At 41.1% G+C, this 20486-nt stretch overlaps 1 protein-coding gene across 5 annotated transcripts in view; it reads left to right on the top strand.

Annotated features, from left to right (window-relative positions):
• The window catches only part of GPM6B (glycoprotein M6B), a 111724-nt gene that overhangs the window by 86898 nt on the left and 4340 nt on the right, over window positions 1-20486 (top strand). For 2 of the 5 annotated variants that reach the window (XM_050331964.1, XM_050331962.1), the window contains exons 2-6: window positions 10578-10764; window positions 14189-14345; window positions 17462-17633; window positions 19499-19572; window positions 19882-19947. In XM_050331964.1, the coding sequence (XP_050187921.1) occupies window positions 10578-10764; window positions 14189-14345; window positions 17462-17633; window positions 19499-19572; window positions 19882-19947 (656 nt within the window). Of the gene's footprint in view, window positions 1-209; window positions 330-7605; window positions 7623-10577; window positions 10765-14188; window positions 14346-17461; window positions 17634-19498; window positions 19573-19881; window positions 19948-20486 lie in introns of those variants that run through there. The other 3 variants (XM_050331966.1, XM_050331965.1, XM_050331963.1) reach the window with 3 other exon arrangements.

Here is a 20486-nt window from a genome sequence, read left to right as displayed (position 1 = left end):
TTTAGCTATTCAACCTTTCTTAACACCTATGTGAGCATTTCCCTGTTGATCGTCCCTCCTAATCCCTCTCTTGGTCTGTAAGGTTACATTCTTTCAGTTCTGAAATTGTAGCATATTTTTCTGGGCTCTTGTTTTTAAAGTTAAATGACTGAAAGTACTGAAGTAAAGCTTGCTGGTGACACTGACTTTTTACCACCTAAAATTGGCAGTGATCACCAGACCAGAAATGGAAATTGGCAGGTACCACTGGATGTACAGGAGTTCAAGGCCACACCGGTACCATCATGTGCCAGCATTGAGAGGCAATATTAGTCCTTTGGGGATTCAAGGTAAATAAAGGGCTGGGTAAAAGGGAAATGAAGAGTTCAGAAATGGTAGTAGCATAAACTTAATGCTTTACACTAGTCCTAACAATTTAAGATAAACGTTCTTCTATTTTTCTTATTTTGTTTGTTAAGGCTGTAAGGACTCTACTTCTTTTGTATGAATACTTGAATAAATATAAATTTCATTGTTAATGCTTGAATGTGGTGAGGGACAGCTTCCTTTTAACGGTGCTGCCTGATTGCTTCAAAACCATTTACAGGTGAGGTGTCATAGTATGGGGGTTTATGCCGATGAATCTATCAGACTCAGCCACTAAGGCTGAAATGACACTAAAGCACATCTGACTTACTAGTCTCCTACAATATGTTTCCAAGACAATATTCCATAGTTTTGTTGGCATTTTTCCCTTGCTAGAAGCACTAAGTACATATGTCAGAGTCTAAAGGAGGATTACAGCTGAGGCTTCAATAAAAGATTTGGTGATTCCACTTGCCCGTCCTTTTGATGTCTGGCTTGAGACCTCAAAAAGATCCTATTTTGTTTTCGTGAAGCTGGATTTTAAGAGTCTGTGGGGAAATTTGGTTTCAAAACATCTCAGAAAGGCACCAAAAATCAAGCCTGTGATTGATTGCATTGGAAAATTCCAGTCTGACTGAGGGTTAGCACAGTGAGGGATATATATGCTCAGAGATAGCATTTGCAGCTAGCTCTATGCAGCAATCCTCTTCCCTTTATGGAGCTGATTGACTGAAGCTTGCTTGACAGCTTGTTTGCTGGAGATGCCTGCCTCCGCACCAGAGACTTTAATAGCAATTGCAGGGAAATATTCACCAAAGCTTGCTGCCTCATCCTTCCCCTTTCCATTATATTTTCACACATTTGTTCTTTAGGATTCAGATGTTTATGGATTTCAAATGGCTCCATCCCCTCTCCCCAAATACTTAGGTTGCCAAGTATGATTTCCATCTTCAATATCAATATTAATTTTGACCATTTTTTATGAAAAAGTACCTGGGTGACAGATTTGGGGCTACCAGAAGATCTTCCCAAACTTCAGATCAGTGCACGTGGGATATTTTGTACATGGAAGAAATGCTTCAGGAAGGAGCAATAGATTATGAATGCTGCCTTCTTGGGCTGTGGAAGACATGGAAGGAGCAGGCTGGATGCCTGGTTATCAGAGTCTTGTGCCCCTTCAGCTGTCCCCAGTGATGAGACATGTCCTTATGTGCTGGCACAGATGAGCCAGGACATGGAGATGCACAGCCTTCTGTTACAGCATCTGGGAGTCTGGCACCTAAAATGATGCTAGAAACCCTTGTTTAGGCAACTGAACCCTATTCAGTCTGCCTTGGGAATCTTTCTGAACTAACATGCAGGTAAATGTGGTGGCTGTCATGGAGGAGTTAAAGATGAAAGGATTCTTGTTGATGGACTAAAAAAAACCAGATCAACAAAGCCCAGAAATGTGAGTTCAAAGGAAGGTGCTTTAAATGGCTGCACTTAAAGAAATTAAAAAGCTTTTAGGCAGCAATGAAGCAGCTCTGAACAGGTCTTCAGTTAAACCAACCTTCCAGTGCTGGATTAACTACTGTGAAATTATTGGTCTTTGCTCCTTTTCCCTAGACTGGAAGGAAGATGTCATCTCAGCCTTTGCTGCTGTGCTGAGATAACCTCTCTGTTTCTTTGACAAACCACATTATTTCTGGGATGCCTTTGCAGTATGATATTTCTACTTTACTACTGACTCTATCAGTGTCCAGATGGATATCATTCTGAGAGCACTTCTGGCAGTTCTGATGGCATCCACCTCTTCTCCCAGGGTCTCCATGTACAATATGATCTCCCTTCTGCAATTTAAACATAAGTCCAGCACTTGGGCAGCAAGGGAAGAGTCAGTGTGGGAGATTCACTGCAGTTGTGGATCCAAGATATAGGCACCTGTAAGCCTAATGAGCCTTTCAAAACGCCTAAAACAATTTTTCCCCAGGGAAGCAGAGTACCATCTTTTTCTTTAGAAAGAGAAACTCTGCAATAGTTGTTTAACATGAGCTTAGCTGTAGGCACTCTTCCAGGCTGGGTGGGCGTTGTTTGCTTAATAGGATTTTTTCTTTTTTTTTTTTTCCAAAATTTTCTTTCCCCAGCAGCTGGGAGGTGTTTCATCCGCTTTGTGAGGGCATAAGGGCATGTGAATGTGGAGTATCTCTCTGAAACAGCCTGCTCCCTTACCAAAGCAAGCTTAAATTTTGGAAATAGCATGGTGAGGACTCAGCTTAGGAAATATCTGCAAGAAGGACTTCTGCAGTTACGGTTCAGGTTTCTTACTGCTTCTCTTGTTCCACAGTTGTGCAAACTCATAATGGCGTAAACGTCTGGCAAAATCTTTGCATCTTCAGTTATCTATTAAATTGAAAATTTACCTTTTGAATTCTTACATCTGTCAGGCTGGAATACATACACAGGTTTTAGTTCTTAGCTCTAGGGAGAGAGAGGTTGTGTTTCTGTTTGCTTCTTTGTAGCTAGGGAGGAGTCAACTGGGGAAGCAATCGGTAGCAGTGGCTGAAATCCAGTGTGGCAAAAGTTTTGCTCTCCTGCTGAGTGCTGAAGGCTGATGGAGAGTGAGGTGAGTTACAGCTGGCAGAAAGGTGGAGCTAAGAGTCTCAACTCCAGTCTTCAAGGTAAGATATTCACCTTTGATTAAAGTAAAAGTCAGCTTTAAAAATCATGTCAGCCAAGTTACAGGTTGAATCAAGAAAATCCAAATGTCCTTACAGACTTTCTCAGAACTGCAGAAGTCACCCACGGGAGTGAAATGCTTCCTCCACTGAGCTTGTCTAGACCTTCAGACATTTGACTATCTTTGGTAGTCTGCCTGTCAGTTCATCTCTTTTGCCTCTCTACCTTGGGTTTGTCCAAAATTACCACCTGGGCTGGCACCTATTGAAGCAGCAGTTCTTGCGTGTTGACCCTACTTAGTCTTTCTCCAAAAAGACAAAAACAGGTGAAGCAAGGGGAAGGAGGGAAGGATGAGGGCAGAAAGGAAGAAAGGTCTTCAGGCATGTTGACATGAGCAGTGAGTTGCTGATATGTCAGCTGAGAGTTACAGCCACAGTTTGGACCAGCAGCTGCCCTTGCTGGTGCAATGTGTTTGAACCTTGAGCTCTGCGTGTCAATGAGCACTTGGTCAGGCTGTGCTGAAGTCCCAAGGGTCATTTTGGATAATAAAACACAAGAACAAGTCTCCAGGAGGAATTATGCCAAAGCTTTTATCAATAATGCTCAATCTGTCCCTTATGAGAGAAGTCTCTTTAAATCACCAGCTTAATTTTTTGTTCTGCAGAAGTAGTTAGAGCTAAAACATATTCCTCCTCAAGAATTCCCATGGAAACCTGTTTGAAGTAAGGCCTTTTCCAAAGTATAAATTAGGTCTTTTTCTTCTGCTGTGATTTCCACTATTTCATAGGCCAAAAGTAAAACAGAGAAGACATGAATTAAAATAAACAAAGTTCTGCCTGATCTTTGTCCAAGAGCAGTAAAGGTGGACAAGAGCAATACTCCTGTCCCACTGTCCCGTGGGGCAGTGATGTTCTTCCCATCTATGTCTTACTCTGTGCTCTCACACAACAAACACCTGGGATGGGCACTTGTAATATGTATGGATATAGTGATTCCTATTTTGTAGATTTCACTGTCTGAAAAAGATGACTTCAAAACACCTGTGAGCTTAATGGACCTGGCAGAGGCTGGGAATGATATGGATGAGGAGTGTATGTATTTCACTAAATTTGAAGAAGGTAAACTAGATAAGGCCTGTAAAAAAACATTCCAGTCATGTGTCTTTACATGAAATGGGTTTGCTTTCTGTAGTGTGAATGAAATTTTGTTTATATATATAAGAAGTGCTGGTTTGGAAAGAAGAGATTTGAAGGGAAAAAAAGGGTTATGATTACTATTGTCTGTTTTTAGAGGCTTGTCTGCATCATTTAACAACATCCAGAAGAAACAAATCTTGCCTGGGTAAAAACAGCCTTTTCTCCAATTTGAATGTCGTGCTTCCTTTAGTGAAAGGAAAAAAAATTTAGCTTTTGCTGTGCGTGAACATTTATAACCTCTGCAAGGTTGTTTGATTTGTTTGGGCTTATTTGTTTGTGGAGTTTTTTGTTAATCCTGGTAGCAAAAATGTGCTTGATTTTAAACCTGTGGTTATTGCATTTTTGGTGACATCTTCAGGAGCCACCTCTTTTTGTTATATATACAATACCACAGAGATACTTGGTGCTCTGTGGATTTGAAAAGGGGTTTGCTAATGGTGCTTCCAGGCTGTGAAATGCTTGTTGTTAATGTGCACCAGTTCTCCTGCTTTTTCTGTGTTGGTTTCCAGCACACAGGAGGTGTGAACAAGGACTTTTAGTTCTCTGCTACACATAACATGGAAGCATCTAACTGCTGACAGAGAATAAATACCTTCTCAGAAGTGGGGAACTGGCTGTATGACAGTTCTGAAACTGTCTTGCATCCATATCAAGAATATCTAGAGAAGACGCAATTAAGGCTGATAACCTCCAGAAAGGAGCTTCTTGTTCTTCAAGTTTTCTGGCTCTCATGAGTTAGTTTTCAGTATAAGTCAATTTCACAACTTCTAATTTGGGTAGTACAAAATGGCAAAATTAGGAAATATCGAACTTGAAGTTTTCTGTGGAAGAGCTTTAAGAGGTTTGAGGAAGGAGAAGAAAGGATTTTCTCTGTTTGAGCTCATCATTTATTTAGTCTGTTTAAAGCTAATCCAAAAGTGTGGTGAGTGAGCATTTATTGTACGTATATGTTTAGCTTTGTGTCACGTTTTGTAAATCAGCAAAATTTAAGATGAGTAGGAATGGGTAAAGACAGAGCTTCGACGAAGACTTCCAGTTCATTTAACACAGAGCCTTTTTTTATTTAGTGCCCTTATTAAAGCATGGAGAGGTATTTGACACATGCTTTAAAGTTACGCTTGTAAAGTTAAGTGTTTTACCTTATTGTACTGTTGCCACTGACTCCTAGCTGCAGGTGTGCGTGACAGATGTGAGAAGTAAAGTTATCTTTCTGCCAGGTACTGGCCTAGTCTCATACAGAGAAGAAAGAGGTAAATTCTAATTTTGCTTCTGAGGTATTATTGTATTCTCACATCCCTCACAGCTTCTCCTGTAACTGTCAATCATGCTGTAAGGTAGGAAAATGTACATCCTAGCATGCATAAGCCATTCAGCATGGAAATTTAAAAAAAAAAAAAAAAGACAAGTAGGTGGCAGACAGTAAAATTGGTATTTGCTTTCATTGACATAATGTTCATTTTCTGACAAAAATCCATGGTGGTTTAGGACTCTGATGATATTATTCACACTTGGTATTGGGTAATCTTCAGCACCGGGGAAGCAGGAGGTGAATATCAAGTACTGAGTTCTCTTGCATTTATTTGAGAATTAGGAGTAATGCTACCAACACTAGGCTCCTGTGGATGTGTAATAGTAAGCCTGATTTACATTTGATGGCTGCATTTAAGATGTTATCTAATGCTTTTTCTTTCCTTGGATTTCTTGCAATCTTCTTTTTGTTAAGTTTCTCCCCCTGTGCTCCCTGGGCTGTGGTGCTGAAGCCAACAGAGATTGTGGTCCTGTGGTGGAACATGATGTGTTATTTCTACCATGTATTAACTGGACAGGTGTCTAACATGCCACAATTTCTAAAAATGCATTATACAATTACAGGAAGTAAGTGATGAGGAAACAATGGTGCCCATTGCTTTATCTTTCAGAATACCAGGACAGATTTATGGGAGGGGGACCTACTGAACTTCTAAGGAAAAGAGAGTGGAAAGTAACTCAGAAAACAACCACAGGAGCCTGGAGGTGTAGGAGAGCTTTTCAAACTTCCTTTCAGGTTTTCTTTGTTCCTTGTTTTAATTCCATAGTGACCTTGACTATGGGCTCAATGATTAGTGCCTGAGATACACCACGGCACGAGTTCAACCTAATAGGAGTTTGGGACATTAAGGGAGAGGCTGGTTTTCTATCCAGGAGGTGTGGACACTCTTCATTTACAACATGTTCTCCATACTGTGCTTTGAGGGACAGCTCTGTGAACACCTGTCTGTCTCAGCTCTTCAAGTCTGGGCTTCAAGAACTGATGTGTGAACTTCTAGAGCAAGCCCTAGAAATAGTTAAGAAAGCTACCTGATCCCATTCTCTTGTCATTTCCAAACAACAGATTTTACCTTAGTAGGATGAGTTACACTCTGAGAATTGCCTCTTCTTCTCTTTTACTTTTATTTTAAGACCTCTTTCCATTAATTCTCTACTACCTTGCTATTCTGAGTTAAATCTTGAAGGTGTACCTAAAGTAACAAAGAAGGTTTAGCCAAACAGTCACCATTTGGCATGGAAATTTGAATGGCTAAGACCCTTCCTATGTGCAGCAGCGTGTACGCTGCTGGGTAGATTGTATAATTGTTCTTCATACATTAAGCAACCAATTGCCGATTTATGTACATATGTAGGTTCATCCTTTACCAATTTCCTGTGACTGATAGCTTCCAGGAGATAAAAAGAATAGCTGGTTCCTGCTTCTTTCTCTTCTCTTTATTTTTGTCCTTTAGCAAGAATATTTGTGTGTGTGTGTGCGTGTGTGTGTTTAATAGCATTCATTCCCTAGAGAATAATCTCAGTCTTTGTTTTAGCTGGCCTCCTTCTGAGAGTGTGTTAAATCTGTAGCCAAGATCACAGGCAGCTCTGGGCAAATCATTGGGCTGTTATTAACCTGCCTCCATGGCAACTGCTGCTCACCAGCCTGAGGACAAAAAATGTTTTTATTCTGCTGAGTTGCACAAAAGGTTCTAGTGATGCCTTGCACAAAATGGTCATTGAAAGGGGAGATGCGGTGATGTGTGTTTGTGCTCTACAGTTTCATATTTAAATCATTTTACATTGTTATATTGGGAGTGGATATACAGCTGAAAAGTTCAGCATTTTGGCCATATGGAAAGAAAAAATTAGCAGAAAATTAAAACTAAACTTATTTTCATACAACTTTTGTCAGCTTGAGTTCACAGGCCTTCAGCCTACAGTTGTCACCAGTGCATTTGCAAATTGTTTTGTGAACATGAACTAGACAAACATCATCATGAATTTCCTGTTGTATGCATGAAGATAGTCACTGACTTGGAGTTACAGAGAGAGATCATAACGCAGGTTTCCTGGAAAGCTTTCATTTTTTTTTTCAGAAATCCTCTGATTTGCTTCAGTGCTTGTTAGGGAAGCTTGGTAAGTGTATCTTAGTTCTTGATGAGCTTCAAATTGTAGCTGGTTTTGAAAGCTGCTCTTGGCAGTACTGTTTTAGGCTTATGTTAAAACAAAAATTACAAAATCAGCTATATTGCTCAGGCTAGGCATGGATTTAATCTGCTCATAGAGAGTCTTCACAGTGGGATCTGGGGGAAGGTCTGGCAGCCCCAGCACTGTGATGAGGTTGTGTCCCACAGTTAGTTACCCTCTGGTGGGAGGCTGTGCAGCTCTGCTGTCAATTTGTCTGCAGAATGACTATGTATGGATGGATGTTGTTGCTTGGGATGCTTCATGCACTTGCAAGCTGGCTGCATGCTATTTCCAGGTGTACTGAAGTCCCTCTGCTTCCTGCTTTAGTCTTGGAGTGAAGGTGAGTAGTTCCTGCAGGTCCACATTTGAGCAGTCTTCTCTACCTTGCTCAAAATAATGTGGTTGCTTTGGGCACCTCTTAGGGCCTCCCTTGGCCATGGTCTGCACTGATAAAATGAAGGCCACCCAAATACTGTGATGCCTTTTCACCTGGGCTTTAAAAGAAGACAAAGAGTGTGGCCAGCAAGATGGTCCGTGCAGCTGCCGGTGGCTGCGAGGTGAGAGAGGGTCTGCCACTGTTGGCTTGTGTTCAAGGGTCTGTGGATTAGTGGCAGATACTGTCATGTATTTGAGTAAGGGATCCAACAAACTCCCCAGGGGAGTTCTGCCAGGGGCCTGGAAAGCCGGCTGTGCGGTGTGAGGTACTGGGAGGACAAGTACCTAGTTAGAGAGCGTTAAATGTCAATCCTGGGTCTACACCAGTTTTTAGTTTTGTCAAGCAGGCTGCTCCCGTTATCTGAAACCAGTAGCTTTTCTTTTGGATCTTGTCAGTCCCTTGGTTTACTTCCAACTGTTTTTATTTCCTGTCTTTGATGGGATCCTTCTGCACAGCACTCTGTAGGCTCAGCATGGTTTAGGTGATCAATCTCCTCCACACTGAGCAATGATCTGGCGTTTGGTCACCTTCTGCTTTAGGAGTGCAGCCCGAAAGGTACTTTGTTTTGTGCTGGGCTGTGGCCACATGTGTGTTGAGCATTGTCTGCTGGGTTGGAGCGTGGTTACTCTTGGATAATCCTTCATGGCTAATCCTGCACCAGGTGCAAGCATTTCTTGGATTAACTCTGGGAGGCTTGGGCCTGACCCATGAGCAGATGCTGCGGAGGCGAGCCAGCCTCACGTGTATGACTGGTGTTGTGTGTGGCTTGTGAGCTGCACTCAGGCAGATTCCCTAAAGAAGAGGATTGCTCGGCAAGGTCTGGTATCTGAATTCAGCTTTGGATTTCTGTGGTAAAATGAGACCCAGAGATGATTTCCTCTGAAAGCATGCATTTGGATTTTGTTTGCCCCTACACTGCTGAACTGCAGTGTTTGTTCATTTGGCAGTATTTTTGTCATGAAGATAGTTCTGACTGAATGGACTCCAGCTGTGGGCTAGACTATAAAAGCTTCACAGGCTTGTTTCTATACAATTAAATCTTGTCTGCAGCTAGTGAAGTGGCATTTCATAAGTCATTTCGATAGTGATAACTGCTTAAGCCTGACTAGAGCACTTGCCAGTGACTGTCTAAAAGAAGAGTTTCTCACTTATGAAATGGGAAAGCTTTCAATTATCGGATGCATATTATTCACGGAAGTGCTTCATGGAAGTGCCTGCTCTGCAACTCATTCGTTAATGGGAAAGGGAGGGGGATAAAAATAAACTTGCTTCGTGTGGTGGCTGGAGGCTTGCTGATCTTTGTAAGGCATTCTTTGGGTGGGAAGGTGTGATGTGATGTACTCATTCACCAGCTGTTTCCTTGCCTTCGAATGCTTTGTCCCTGTAGCTCCTTGCCGTAGAAGCAGCGGGCTGTTCCTGCAACGTGCAACGCTGGTCACTCCATTAAGCGTTGTCTTAATGGCTTGTGTTTTGCGCAGTTGTATGAAATGCACATTAATGGAGACAGCTTAATGCCATCACCCTGAAGTAATGAATTGGTATGGATTGCCATTACCATTATAGCGCAGTTAAAAGCTGTGCTTGTTTCCGATTTACATTCCCCAGCTTTGTAAGCAGATGGGTTTTCAGGCCACGCAGTTGGAAGGAACCTGGCAATTCAGCTTGCAACCTCCTTATTATAGTGTTCGTACAAACAGCAGTTCCAAGGGGGTCTTTTGTTAACTCAGACTGCTTAAATGATGCATTTCAGTTGACTATGCTACTGCAAACTGTATTCAGGGATCACTGTAAATCCAGTGTATCCTATAAAGCTGGAAATGTATTATAATACAGCTTCATACAGCTGCTCTCAGTAACAATTGTTATTCTTTGGTCCCCATTCAATTTTTCTGTTGTTAAAGTATTTGTATCCCTACAACCTGATATTGATTTATACAAAAAGATAATTTGGGAGTCGTGGGAGAGCACAGGGTAGTTAAGTTTTGCAGACCTAAATGTGTTCCTCTTCCAATGAAAGTGCAAACTCTTTCTTTTCCTAAAGGCTTCATTGTCTTGAGTATTTGCTTCTCTGACTGCCAGAATGTTGCCAGCATAGCTGATGCTCCTGCCATTGGTAATGCTGAAATGTGGTGAGCTCTGTATGAGCAGCTGAATTGCAGTGGATCACTTTAGACAGTGATTTTTTTTCTTTTTCCATTTCATAGGCTGTCTCATCGATCTCCTCTTGATTTTGTAAAGAGAGGAGCACTCAGCCCACTTTCTGGGCTTTGAGTCCGTACCAACAGATCTGTAGGTCACTGCTTTAGAGGGTGATGCTGTCTTGTACCACCTATAGATTTTTTGCTTAGCATGTCAATGCCTGGGCCTTTTAATCCCTGTGGCTTTTACCAAGTGGAGGACAAATATTCTTTTCCTCATAATTTGCTTTTTGCTCATGACGTTTCTTTTGCTTTCTCTCTTCTGCTTAGGTTGCTTTGAATGTTGCATTAAGTGCCTAGGAGGAGTGCCATATGCTTCGCTCGTGGCAACCATTCTCTGCTTCTCGGGGGTAGCGTTGTTTTGTGGCTGTGGCCACGTGGCGCTCACGGGAACCGTGTCTATCCTCGAGCAGCACTTCTCCACGACTGCCAGTGACCATGCTTTGCTGAGTGAAGTGTAAGTATGCCTCCCATTTCCATTATTCATCATAACACCCTCATGCTAAATGAGTAGAGATGGATTCAGACTTCCACCTCTATTCCTGAGTGTTCGGTTGCTTGTTTTCCTAGCAGCACTCGGTAGCTTATTGGTGTTCACATACAAAGAACCCAAGTGTGTATCCTGCTAAACCAGTTTATATGGGGATCAGTACTATTTAATATCTTCATCAATATCATAAACAGGGTGCTGAGTGCACCCTCAGCAGATTTGCAGATGACACCAAGCTGAGCGGTGCAGTTTGTTCACCAGAAACAACGGATGCCATCCAAAGGGACCTTGAAAGCCTTGAGAAGTGGAACTGTGTGGACCTCATGATGTTCACCAAAGCCAAGTACAAGGTGCTGCACATGGGTCAGGGCAATGTCCAGTATCAATACATGCTGACAGATGAAGGGATTGAGAGCAGCCTGACGAAAGAAGACTTGGAGGTTCTTGTGAATGAAATGCTGGCCATGAGCTGGCAATGTGTGCTCACAACCCAGAAAGCCAATTATGTTGGCTTTCAAAAACATCATGGCCAGCAGGGCAAGGGATGTGATTCTGCTCCTCCTCTCCACTCTGGTGAGACCCCACCTGGAATACTGTGTCCAGCTCAGGGGTCCTCAGCACAGGAACGACATGAACCTGTTAGAGTGAGTTCAGAGGAGGCCACAAAGATGATCAGAGGGATGGAGCACCTCTCCTATGAAGACAGGCTGAGAGAGTTGGGGCTGCGCAGGCTGGAAAAGAGAAGGCTCTGGGGAGACCTTATAGCAGCCTTTCAATACCTAAAGGGACCAACAAGAAAGCTGGAGAGGGACTTTTTACCAGGGGCTGTTGTGACAAAACAAGGGATAGCGATTTTAATCTGAGAATAGGTTTAGTGTTTGTTGATGACATAAAGTTGGAAGAAATTACAGGAATAACAGGGAAGCATGGTTCTGTCCATCCCCCCTCAGAAGCAGCTGGACTGGTATATGAGAAAAAACTGGACAGGTCTGCAAACATAGCCTTTGGACATAATCACTGGTGAAATATTTGGGTCTTTCATGCTCTGAAGGCTTCCCCGTGAGGCCAGAGGAAGGTCTGGAGTGCTGCATCAGGGCCTGTGCTCAGCACTCAGCCCCACCAGCATGACATGCATGTCTGTGAGAGGGGGGTCCCTGTGGTAAGCACTGTGGGCGTGGCACATGTAGGGGTCCATGGGCAGCAAGCAAGGCACCTTTAATTTGCTTACCTGCCCCAAAGACCCAAGATTTGGGTCTTTGATATCTGAAGATTTTGGTATCAGGGTCCAACGCAGCACACTTAATTCTCCTTATTTTTTTTTTAATTTCTGTTATCACTGACTGGCTTTATATGCTTCCAACTGGCATAGACCTGCCAGTTTGCTGCATGGCCCCCTGTCGCTGGTGTCAGTCCTACAGCACCTTTCCAGGGCTTCCCCCTTCCATAAGACCCTCTGTGCCCGGACCTGCTCTGGGACTGCTCCCCAGTGGGGTCCCCCATCCCAGCACTGCCCACACTCAGTCCCTGCTGTGGCTGGGCAGTGCGTCCCCAGCTCTAGTGCATGAGCCATGAGGACCCTGCAGTTATCCACAACTTTTGGTGAGAAACTGTAAGCAGCTGTTCTTCAGTAACTGAATATTAAAACACCCTGTGCTGGTATCAGTCATCGTTTGAGCAAAAAAAAGAAATTGCAAAAGCAGCAGTAACAGGCAGCAAGTTTTACATTTTGGGGAATTGTTGACAATGTTTCCTGTCAAGTCAGCATCAGCAGCTGGGGAAATGCATAATTCCTACCAAAGCAGCTCAGGGCTCGGGTTCTGTGGAGTCAAGGAGGTGGCAAGGCAGAAGAAATGTTAGAAAGGGGCAAATAATTTAAGTCTAACAGAGACATAAAATAAATGAGAAGTACGTTAGTAAGACACCCTTTGGAAAAGACTTTTTAAACCAGTTTTCCTATTACTAATTTCTGCTAACATGCATCAAGTTTCTCCTAGACTCTTAATGATGCTGAAATTAATTCTTCTGTACTCTCTTAAGTCCTGAATTAATTTGTTCATGCTTTACAGATGCAACAGATTTATCCTGTTATTTTTAATCAGTTTGGAAAACAAATATAACACTTCTCACAACATTTTAAATGAGCAATATCCTATTTTTATACAAGGGTAACATTTAACTATATAAATGGTGGTCATCAATTCTCTTTAAGCTAAAACATGCATATGCTCTTTGGAGATCTGTGCTAGCAGCTATTTAATGGAGAGTGGCAGGAATTGGAAAAAAAAAAATCTGAGGAAAATATATTTATCCTTAGAAAACTGGTAGTGTGGATGCATAAAATTAACCTCTTTGTTCTGTGAATAGCTTCATCAAAAATAACCCTCCCATCAATCAAATTTCTTCTAAGAAGTTCTGGGGAAGCTGTACTAATAACAAAGTATTACTTTTGGAGACTAGAAGTGTTGTATGGAAGATCTGGCATTCTGATCCTTCAAAACAATTGGCTTCAGATATTTAATCTGATTGATAATATTTAGAAGTTATTCTTCCCATTTACCTATTCTATCATTGCAGATAGTAGGTTTTTAAGGAATTGAGAACTTTCTCAAGTAATACCTGAGGGAGGTGCTTACACTATGTGCCCTGAGATCTTTTTTCTCTGGGTGGTTCCAGAGTACCTAAAATGGAAGCATTTCCTCCATAATTCTTTAATTTTAAAAAAAATTTACTTACATTGTGGGGAGCTCAACACTGTTGTGACTCAAGGCACTGAAATTACCTGCTCACTTGGAAGTACCCCTCTAGGCTGTAGAGCAAACCATTCCTCCTCAGGAGAAGTCACCGCTCACTGCACACTCACTGAGTTTTGTATCAGACAAATATTGTTGAATTTAGAAATTTTTGCAAACATAAATTAACTGGATTTTACAAGTAAAAGTAGTGAATTTCAGGGACTGCTTCTTTTCCCAAAGAATCACCATGGTAGTTCAGCCAGGAGTTCAGCTCCAGGTTTTGTCCATTTCAAAGCCCTGCATTGTCCCTGTCAGACAACACCAAGCTAGGTGTCAAGATCAGTAACAGGAAAAAGAACACCTCTGTAGTGGAGGTGTGAAACTTCAGCTTTAACCTGGTGAGTAATATTAGTCAGTATAAGGACTGCAGCACAAACAGGGGATGCTCAGGTGGACGCAAGACTAATGCACATCTGTATTGCTTACCTGGGAAGTGGGGCAATCATACCAGTGCTCTCCTGCAGCCTGCTTGCTTAAAATGCTAAGGAGCCTTGAACTGTGTTTCTAGAAAAAGAGTTCTCTCTAATTTGGGATTTGGGAGGACTGACTTTGTTTTTAGAGGACTGAAATCTAATTTTTTTTTTTCTCTTCCATTATAGAATACAGCTAATGCAGTATGTAATTTATGGCATTGCATCATTTTTCTTCTTATACGGAATAATCCTTTTGGCAGAAGGTTTTTATACAACAAGTGCTGTGAAGGAGCTGCATGGAGAGTTCAAAACAACAGCCTGTGGCCGCTGCATCAGTGGAATGGTGAGTAGCATCTGAAATGAGAACAGCAGTCTTTGCTGGCTAAAACCTGTTGGGCTTGGTTTGACTCCTGTGGTTTTGAACAACAGTATATTACTGCCTTCTTTGTTTAATTCGTTATGGGTAGCCAGGGTCAATCCCTGGTCTTGGTCCTTCTTTGAACTTCAGGAGTGCTTGGTCAAATTGAAATTCTGCAGATGGACTGTTGGGGTGCTGCCGTGGCCTCCCCAGTCATAAAGCTGAACCCACTAGTCTGAACTACACTGGGGGAGACTGTTAATTTTAAAACACTCAATGTGAGCCAAAATTAATTTTGTGCTTTTAAATATGTAACGCTAGTGATGCTTAAAGGCAGAATGTTAAATGGCTGTGGTTTGCAGAGCTATCTAAATATCAAACTGTAATGCCTCTGACTTCCATAGTGAATTGTGCTTGAGTGTCTGGATCCTTCAAATGAACAGTAATGAATGGATGAAGCTTCGCAACATCTTTGCACTTGAGTCAAGTATTGATTTGCAGATGGCAAAAGGCGTACAGATAGAATAGTGACTCTTTTTCACACAGCTGAAACATTTAAAGCCTTAAAGTTACAAGCCATATTCCCTTCGGTATACTTCTGTATTAGAACAAAATTGTAAGCAAGTTTAACTAAAAATAAAACTTCAAATTCTCACCCACATTGTCCCCTAGGGCACACTCTGCAAGAACAGCCATAACTATGTTTCTGAGACAGGATTTCAAAGCTATTACTGAAAATCTGAATTCAAAGCTCATAGTTATGGAGGAAGCTAAGCAGTATGACAGATCGCCCACGGGAAAGTGTGGGTGAAAAGAGAAGAGGCTTTTGATGTGATCGTTGCATTTTAATATACAGTCTATATCCTGTACTTAAAAAATATGTACTTTCAGCTGGTTAAATACAAAAGAGATGCATGTTTATTTTCACGAGAGTTAGCAATTTTCCACTGTACTGTTGGGTACTTACTGAATTTTTCAACAGCTAATAAAAATAAGGCACCTGATAATTTTCCAGTTAAGCAGCTATTTGCTCACTCTTTTTCTAGCAAGTATGGTCTTCACCAAGGAGCAAAATTAGATCTAAAGCAGTGTTTTTCAAAGATCCAAAATAAAGTAGAAACTTACACCTGCGTGCATCTTGTCAGTGCAGACAATTGCTTATGCAGCTTAGTAGTTGCAGGCACATGATTGTCAGCTGGTTATACAAACACGTGGAAATATGAGAGAAAACTGTTTTCATGTTTGCCCATATTTGTCCACACAGTGAAGGAGAGAATTTACCAACTGAGTAATGGCTTGGAGCTCTGGTAAGACACATTAATGTTTGGCAGTGACAGGAAAAGTGCTTGTATACTGCTGTGTTAAACCCTAGGCTTAGAAAAAGGTTTGCAAGGAGATATAATATTTAACAGACTAGTGAATGCAGCTGGGTACAGGCAACAAGGTTTTGGACATGCAGTGATCTTTTCTTTTGTCTCTGATCAAGAGCTCCTCTGCTTCCTTTGTTACATTACCGAGTGAGGTCCTGAAAGGAGTCCCATCTTGCATGAGGTTATTACAGAAGACAGGCTTCCAGCTTCCCTAAATTATTTGTATTGGCTCTAGTAACACAGAGTAGCCATTTCCCACAGTTATCACTTTAAATGTGAGAGTGAGTGTATTTTTTTCTGGCTGTTTCTTAGGAGTTAAAGGCTTTGCGAACTTTCTCTCATGCACACTTCCACATACATGTATGCAAACTCATGTTTTATGTATAATGTAGAAATCTTTTAACCTAGTCCACTTGGTCCTTCCCAAAATCCAAAGAGAGGATCCTTAACCTTCACATAAAGCATAAAGTTCTGGTATATGGCACCCTCTGATAGGAAATAAGGTATTTCAGTTGAGTTGTGTATAAATTAAAGTCTAGCTGGGGTCTTATGGGCCATAGTTTTGCAAGCACTTCCACCTCCTCACACACCACCTTCATTGACTGAAGCCTAACCAGTTTGCTCAGCTTTTGCTCTAACGCTTGGGGTATTATTCAGGGTATTATGAGGATGCAAACTTCCACCACTGCAACATTAGTTCAGTCTCTTGGTTCTGGGTTAGACTGACACAACCTCCCCCTTGAGAGCCTTTCCCATCCTTGCTGTTGTCCTGTGGCACACAAGTTTTAAGTAAGATAGGAGGGCACTGGTGCTTTCCTGGAAGTAAAGCCTTTCCAGTCCACCTACAGTTAAGAGAGAACAGCTACAGCCAGTGGTAAAAGGAAGATGCAACAGCATTCCCCCACTTTCCAAGCAGGATCCAAATCCTAGTCTCTGCAGGAAAAGGGAGCTAGGAACTGGTGCCAGAGCTACTGTTTTGCCATAAAACTTAGAAGAGGAGGGAAAAGGGAAGGGGCCCATTGGGAGGGGGAAGCTGGAGACTTCCAAAGCAATCAGTTCCCTACATTATAATCTTACAAAAGAAAATGCACAGAATATTTTTTTTAAAAAAAGCAAACCCAAAGCACCAAATTTCAGTGGACAAACCCGTGGTTCTCTAAGGGCAGTAACTCATTTGCTTCTTGGCAATGTGTATTATATCAATTGAATCCTTCTAATCTGCTGTTAATGGTCATGGTATGTTTGCAAAAAATAGGTATTTTTAAATGTTATAATCCAAATTGATTTCAATAAATCAGAGAGTATGGGAGAACTCTGTGAACATCGATTCACTGTGTTGTTTTGATTTGCAAGTTGTATAGAAATGCTAGTGTGTTATAGTTAATTTAAAAAAGCCCTTAAATTGATTTTTGTTGGAATTTTATTGGTTTTAGCCTACAAACAGCATCCCTGCTTAGCACAGAATCTTGAGAAATCAATGGGCTTCTCTTTCATTTGTTTTCTTGAGCAGGCTGATTAAAAAGGAAATGTCTGAATTACTTTCTCAGTAGCACTTAAACTACCAAAGTAACTGTAAACAGTGAGAATACTGATTTTGTGTGCTTGGAAATCAAATGTTTTCTTACCTGCATTCTGCAAGTGTGCCTAAAGATTATTTTGAAGCATTTTTAAGGACAATTCAAATAGTTATTTCAAAGAAAAATGCAAAGTGTTTGTATTTTCTCTGCCCAGTTTGTTTTCCTCACCTATGTGCTTGGAGTGGCCTGGCTCGGGGTCTTTGGCTTCTCTGCTGTGCCTGTCTTTATGTTCTATAACATATGGTCAACTTGTGAAGTCATCAAGTCTCTTCAGACAAATGTGACGGTTCCAGGAGACCAGATCTGCGTGGATATCAGGCAATACGGTACTCATTTTAATCTCGATTAAGTGCTTCATCCTTTCTCCTCGGTCTGCCTTCAGTAGTTTTGTCTCAGCCTTATCAGATGAATCAAATGCAAAAGCATCTTCTATCTCTGAATGCAGTATTACTTTTCTAATTAATTCACATTACAGTGCTCTCTCTCAAGATGCAATCAATTTAACTGAACTGGCAAGTCATTTATCTAAAATGATTTTGTAGCAGTTTCCGATAGTGTAATATTGGGTTTGAAAATAGATCAGCCTCAAAATAAACTACTTGAAAACAGTGCTGAGAAATAGATAACCAGATTTGGTTTTTGAACCCACACACATATATTTTTTCCTTTCAGAAAGTTGGTTTACATGTAAAGATGAAGTTAACACCTGAACATTGCTCTAACAATTACTTTCAGTTAAAAAACCAAAAACATGCAATTAAAAGTCTACCTTAACTAATAATAAATTAATACTGCTTTCTGATGGCACACAGAAATCTGAGGGAACTGAGACACTAGCTTAAAATAGGGTTAGGCTTTTCAAGTTGTTCATTCCTTAAGGTGAGTTTTTCCTGAAGTTAATCTTTTCAGTTTCCCTTGTGCAGAAGTTCTTTTGTCACCATTACTTTTGACTTCATTCTAGCTAGCATTTTCTATGAATGTTTCTTTCTTTGGACTAAGTCATTCAAAGCTGAGAAAACGGATTCAGAGTTGAAAAAGTAAGAAAGCTTGGTTTTGCTCTCCTGTCCAGGTAAGTCCAGTAGAAAAAAAGATACTAATTTTAAAAACATGAAGTCTCCAGATCAGTTGAATGTTTGCATCCTGTTTTATAGCAGCTGACAGCAAGAGGCTGGGAAGACATTTCCTTCAGCAGCAAAGCCTAGGACTGAAGGGAGATGTGCTCCTCCACTTTGCTGCTCCTCCTGGTTGTTTTGCAGCTGTATTAGTTCAGTATAGGGCTGGATTGTTGCTCTGATCAGTAAAATCATCTGGGTTTCAAAGCATGATGGGAGAGAGCAGCTCCTTAACAGGCAACTTGTTACTGTCACTGAACTGTCCTCATTTTTGGGTGGAAGTGGTAGCTAAAAGGCTTCTTCAAGAGAAGAATCTGACTTTAAAGTAAATCCTGTAAAATCTTTTTGAAATTATTCAATGACCTGCTGCCTATGGAGTTGCTAATTCCAACCAGCTGGGTTCAAATGCAAAGTTGTATGGGGAGACAAACTGGTTTTCTCCTAATTCAAATGGGTTTTGCTTAAGCTTTACATCTGTTACCGGCCTAAAAGTTTAGGTTATTTCAGATGTGGTAGATCCTGTTGACTTTTCAGACTTTCAATTGTGTAAGAAAAGTAATTGGCAGTAAATGAGGTGCATCAGATTGAATTTTCTTGCAGCAGTGTTCACTTGATGCTTTTTACCTATTGGAACTAAACCAGAAAAAAATCCTGTAATTCTTCCCTCTAGCTCCAAATTCACACTCTTCCACAGTAGTTACTTGTTCAAGTAGAACTTAATCTAGTAAGTGCTATCCTGCAAAGCGCCAAGTACCTCTGAGATGCAGATTCTCTGCTCGGTGCTGAGTGGGGAGTAGGCAGCATGCAACTGGACCCAAAGTGCAAAAACTCAACCGTTTGGCTGCCATATGGGAAAACCACATCTGAGAACATGCCTTGGCAGCAAGCCTTGGTGTAAGGAGAAAGCATAACTTGAGGGAGTTGTTTTAATTCCTCCTGCCAACTCAAAGCTGTACTGGTCAATGTGCAGATGCCCAGAATGGGAACACAACTGGCAAGTGGGTGGAAGAGATGAGAGAGGAACAGAAAGTGTGTGTTGATTGCTAAAATTAGTGGTTTCTTTTGCTGTGGTATTTCAGGTATTATCCCTTGGAATGCTGTACCTGGCAAAGCCTGTGGCCCGATTTTAGAGAACATCTGCAACACGAATGAGGTACAGAAACATAACCTGTGTGCAGCTTTTGCCTACAAGTTACCTGGGCACCATGTAATAAATACCTTGATGAAAGTTTTTGGAGAGAATTCATATAGTAGTATAAAGAATTGCATTAAACACAACCCTGAAATAATTGTGAAGTCATCCATAAAAAATGAAAATTATTTCAGAACATTTTCACTTTCTAAAGGTTTGCTACCTTACTACAAAGATAGGTTTATTATCATTATTTTCTAGAACACTTGAAATGCATTTTACACTATCCTAATGAATTACTTCAATTTTTTTAACATGTTTTTTCTTTAGTTCTACATGTCTTATCACCTGTTCATTGTGGCTTGTGCTGGAGCTGGTGCCACTGTCATAGCATTGGTGGGTAGTATTTTTTGGTTTTATTATGTAAAATGTTCATTTCAGGCTTAAGATGTTTTAAGATTAAATTTTGTGTATATTAAAAATAGTGATACTAGACATTAAGGAGGGTGAGCTGTAATCACCATTATTTGCTGCTATGGTTCGGTCATTATCAGTCAGCAAGTCCCCAACTTTTGCTTTAAGAAGTCACCTTAACCCGCCTCCCACATACTTAGAAAAAAATTACTCACATGTCCTTTGAAAATCCTACTTCTATCCACTATTTCTTCTTTTATGTCCACTATTTATTTTCATTTTTGGAGTTTATTTGATCAGCCACTTGTAACCTCTTGGTTTTTTTTGTCTGGACCCAGGCAGATTGACTAGTCCAAACCTGCAATGCCAGTTACAGGTAGCAGTTGGGAAAAGGGATGTTAACAAGATGACTTGCTTCCTATGTCTAACGCTTCTTTTAGCGGCCAGCTTCTAACCTTGTGCCAGCCAAACCCAGGTGTAACACTCACAATTTGTTGACAGAATAGCCTTGGGTCTATTTT

Source organism: Myiozetetes cayanensis, unplaced genomic scaffold (assembly GCF_022539395.1).
Source record: "Myiozetetes cayanensis isolate MyiCay16 unplaced genomic scaffold, myiCay2020 scf5-8, whole genome shotgun sequence".
Classification (NCBI taxonomy): domain Eukaryota; kingdom Metazoa; phylum Chordata; class Aves; order Passeriformes; family Tyrannidae; genus Myiozetetes; species Myiozetetes cayanensis.
Note: the sequence above shows the minus strand (reverse complement) of the source record. Positions and strands in the feature narration are given on the sequence as shown.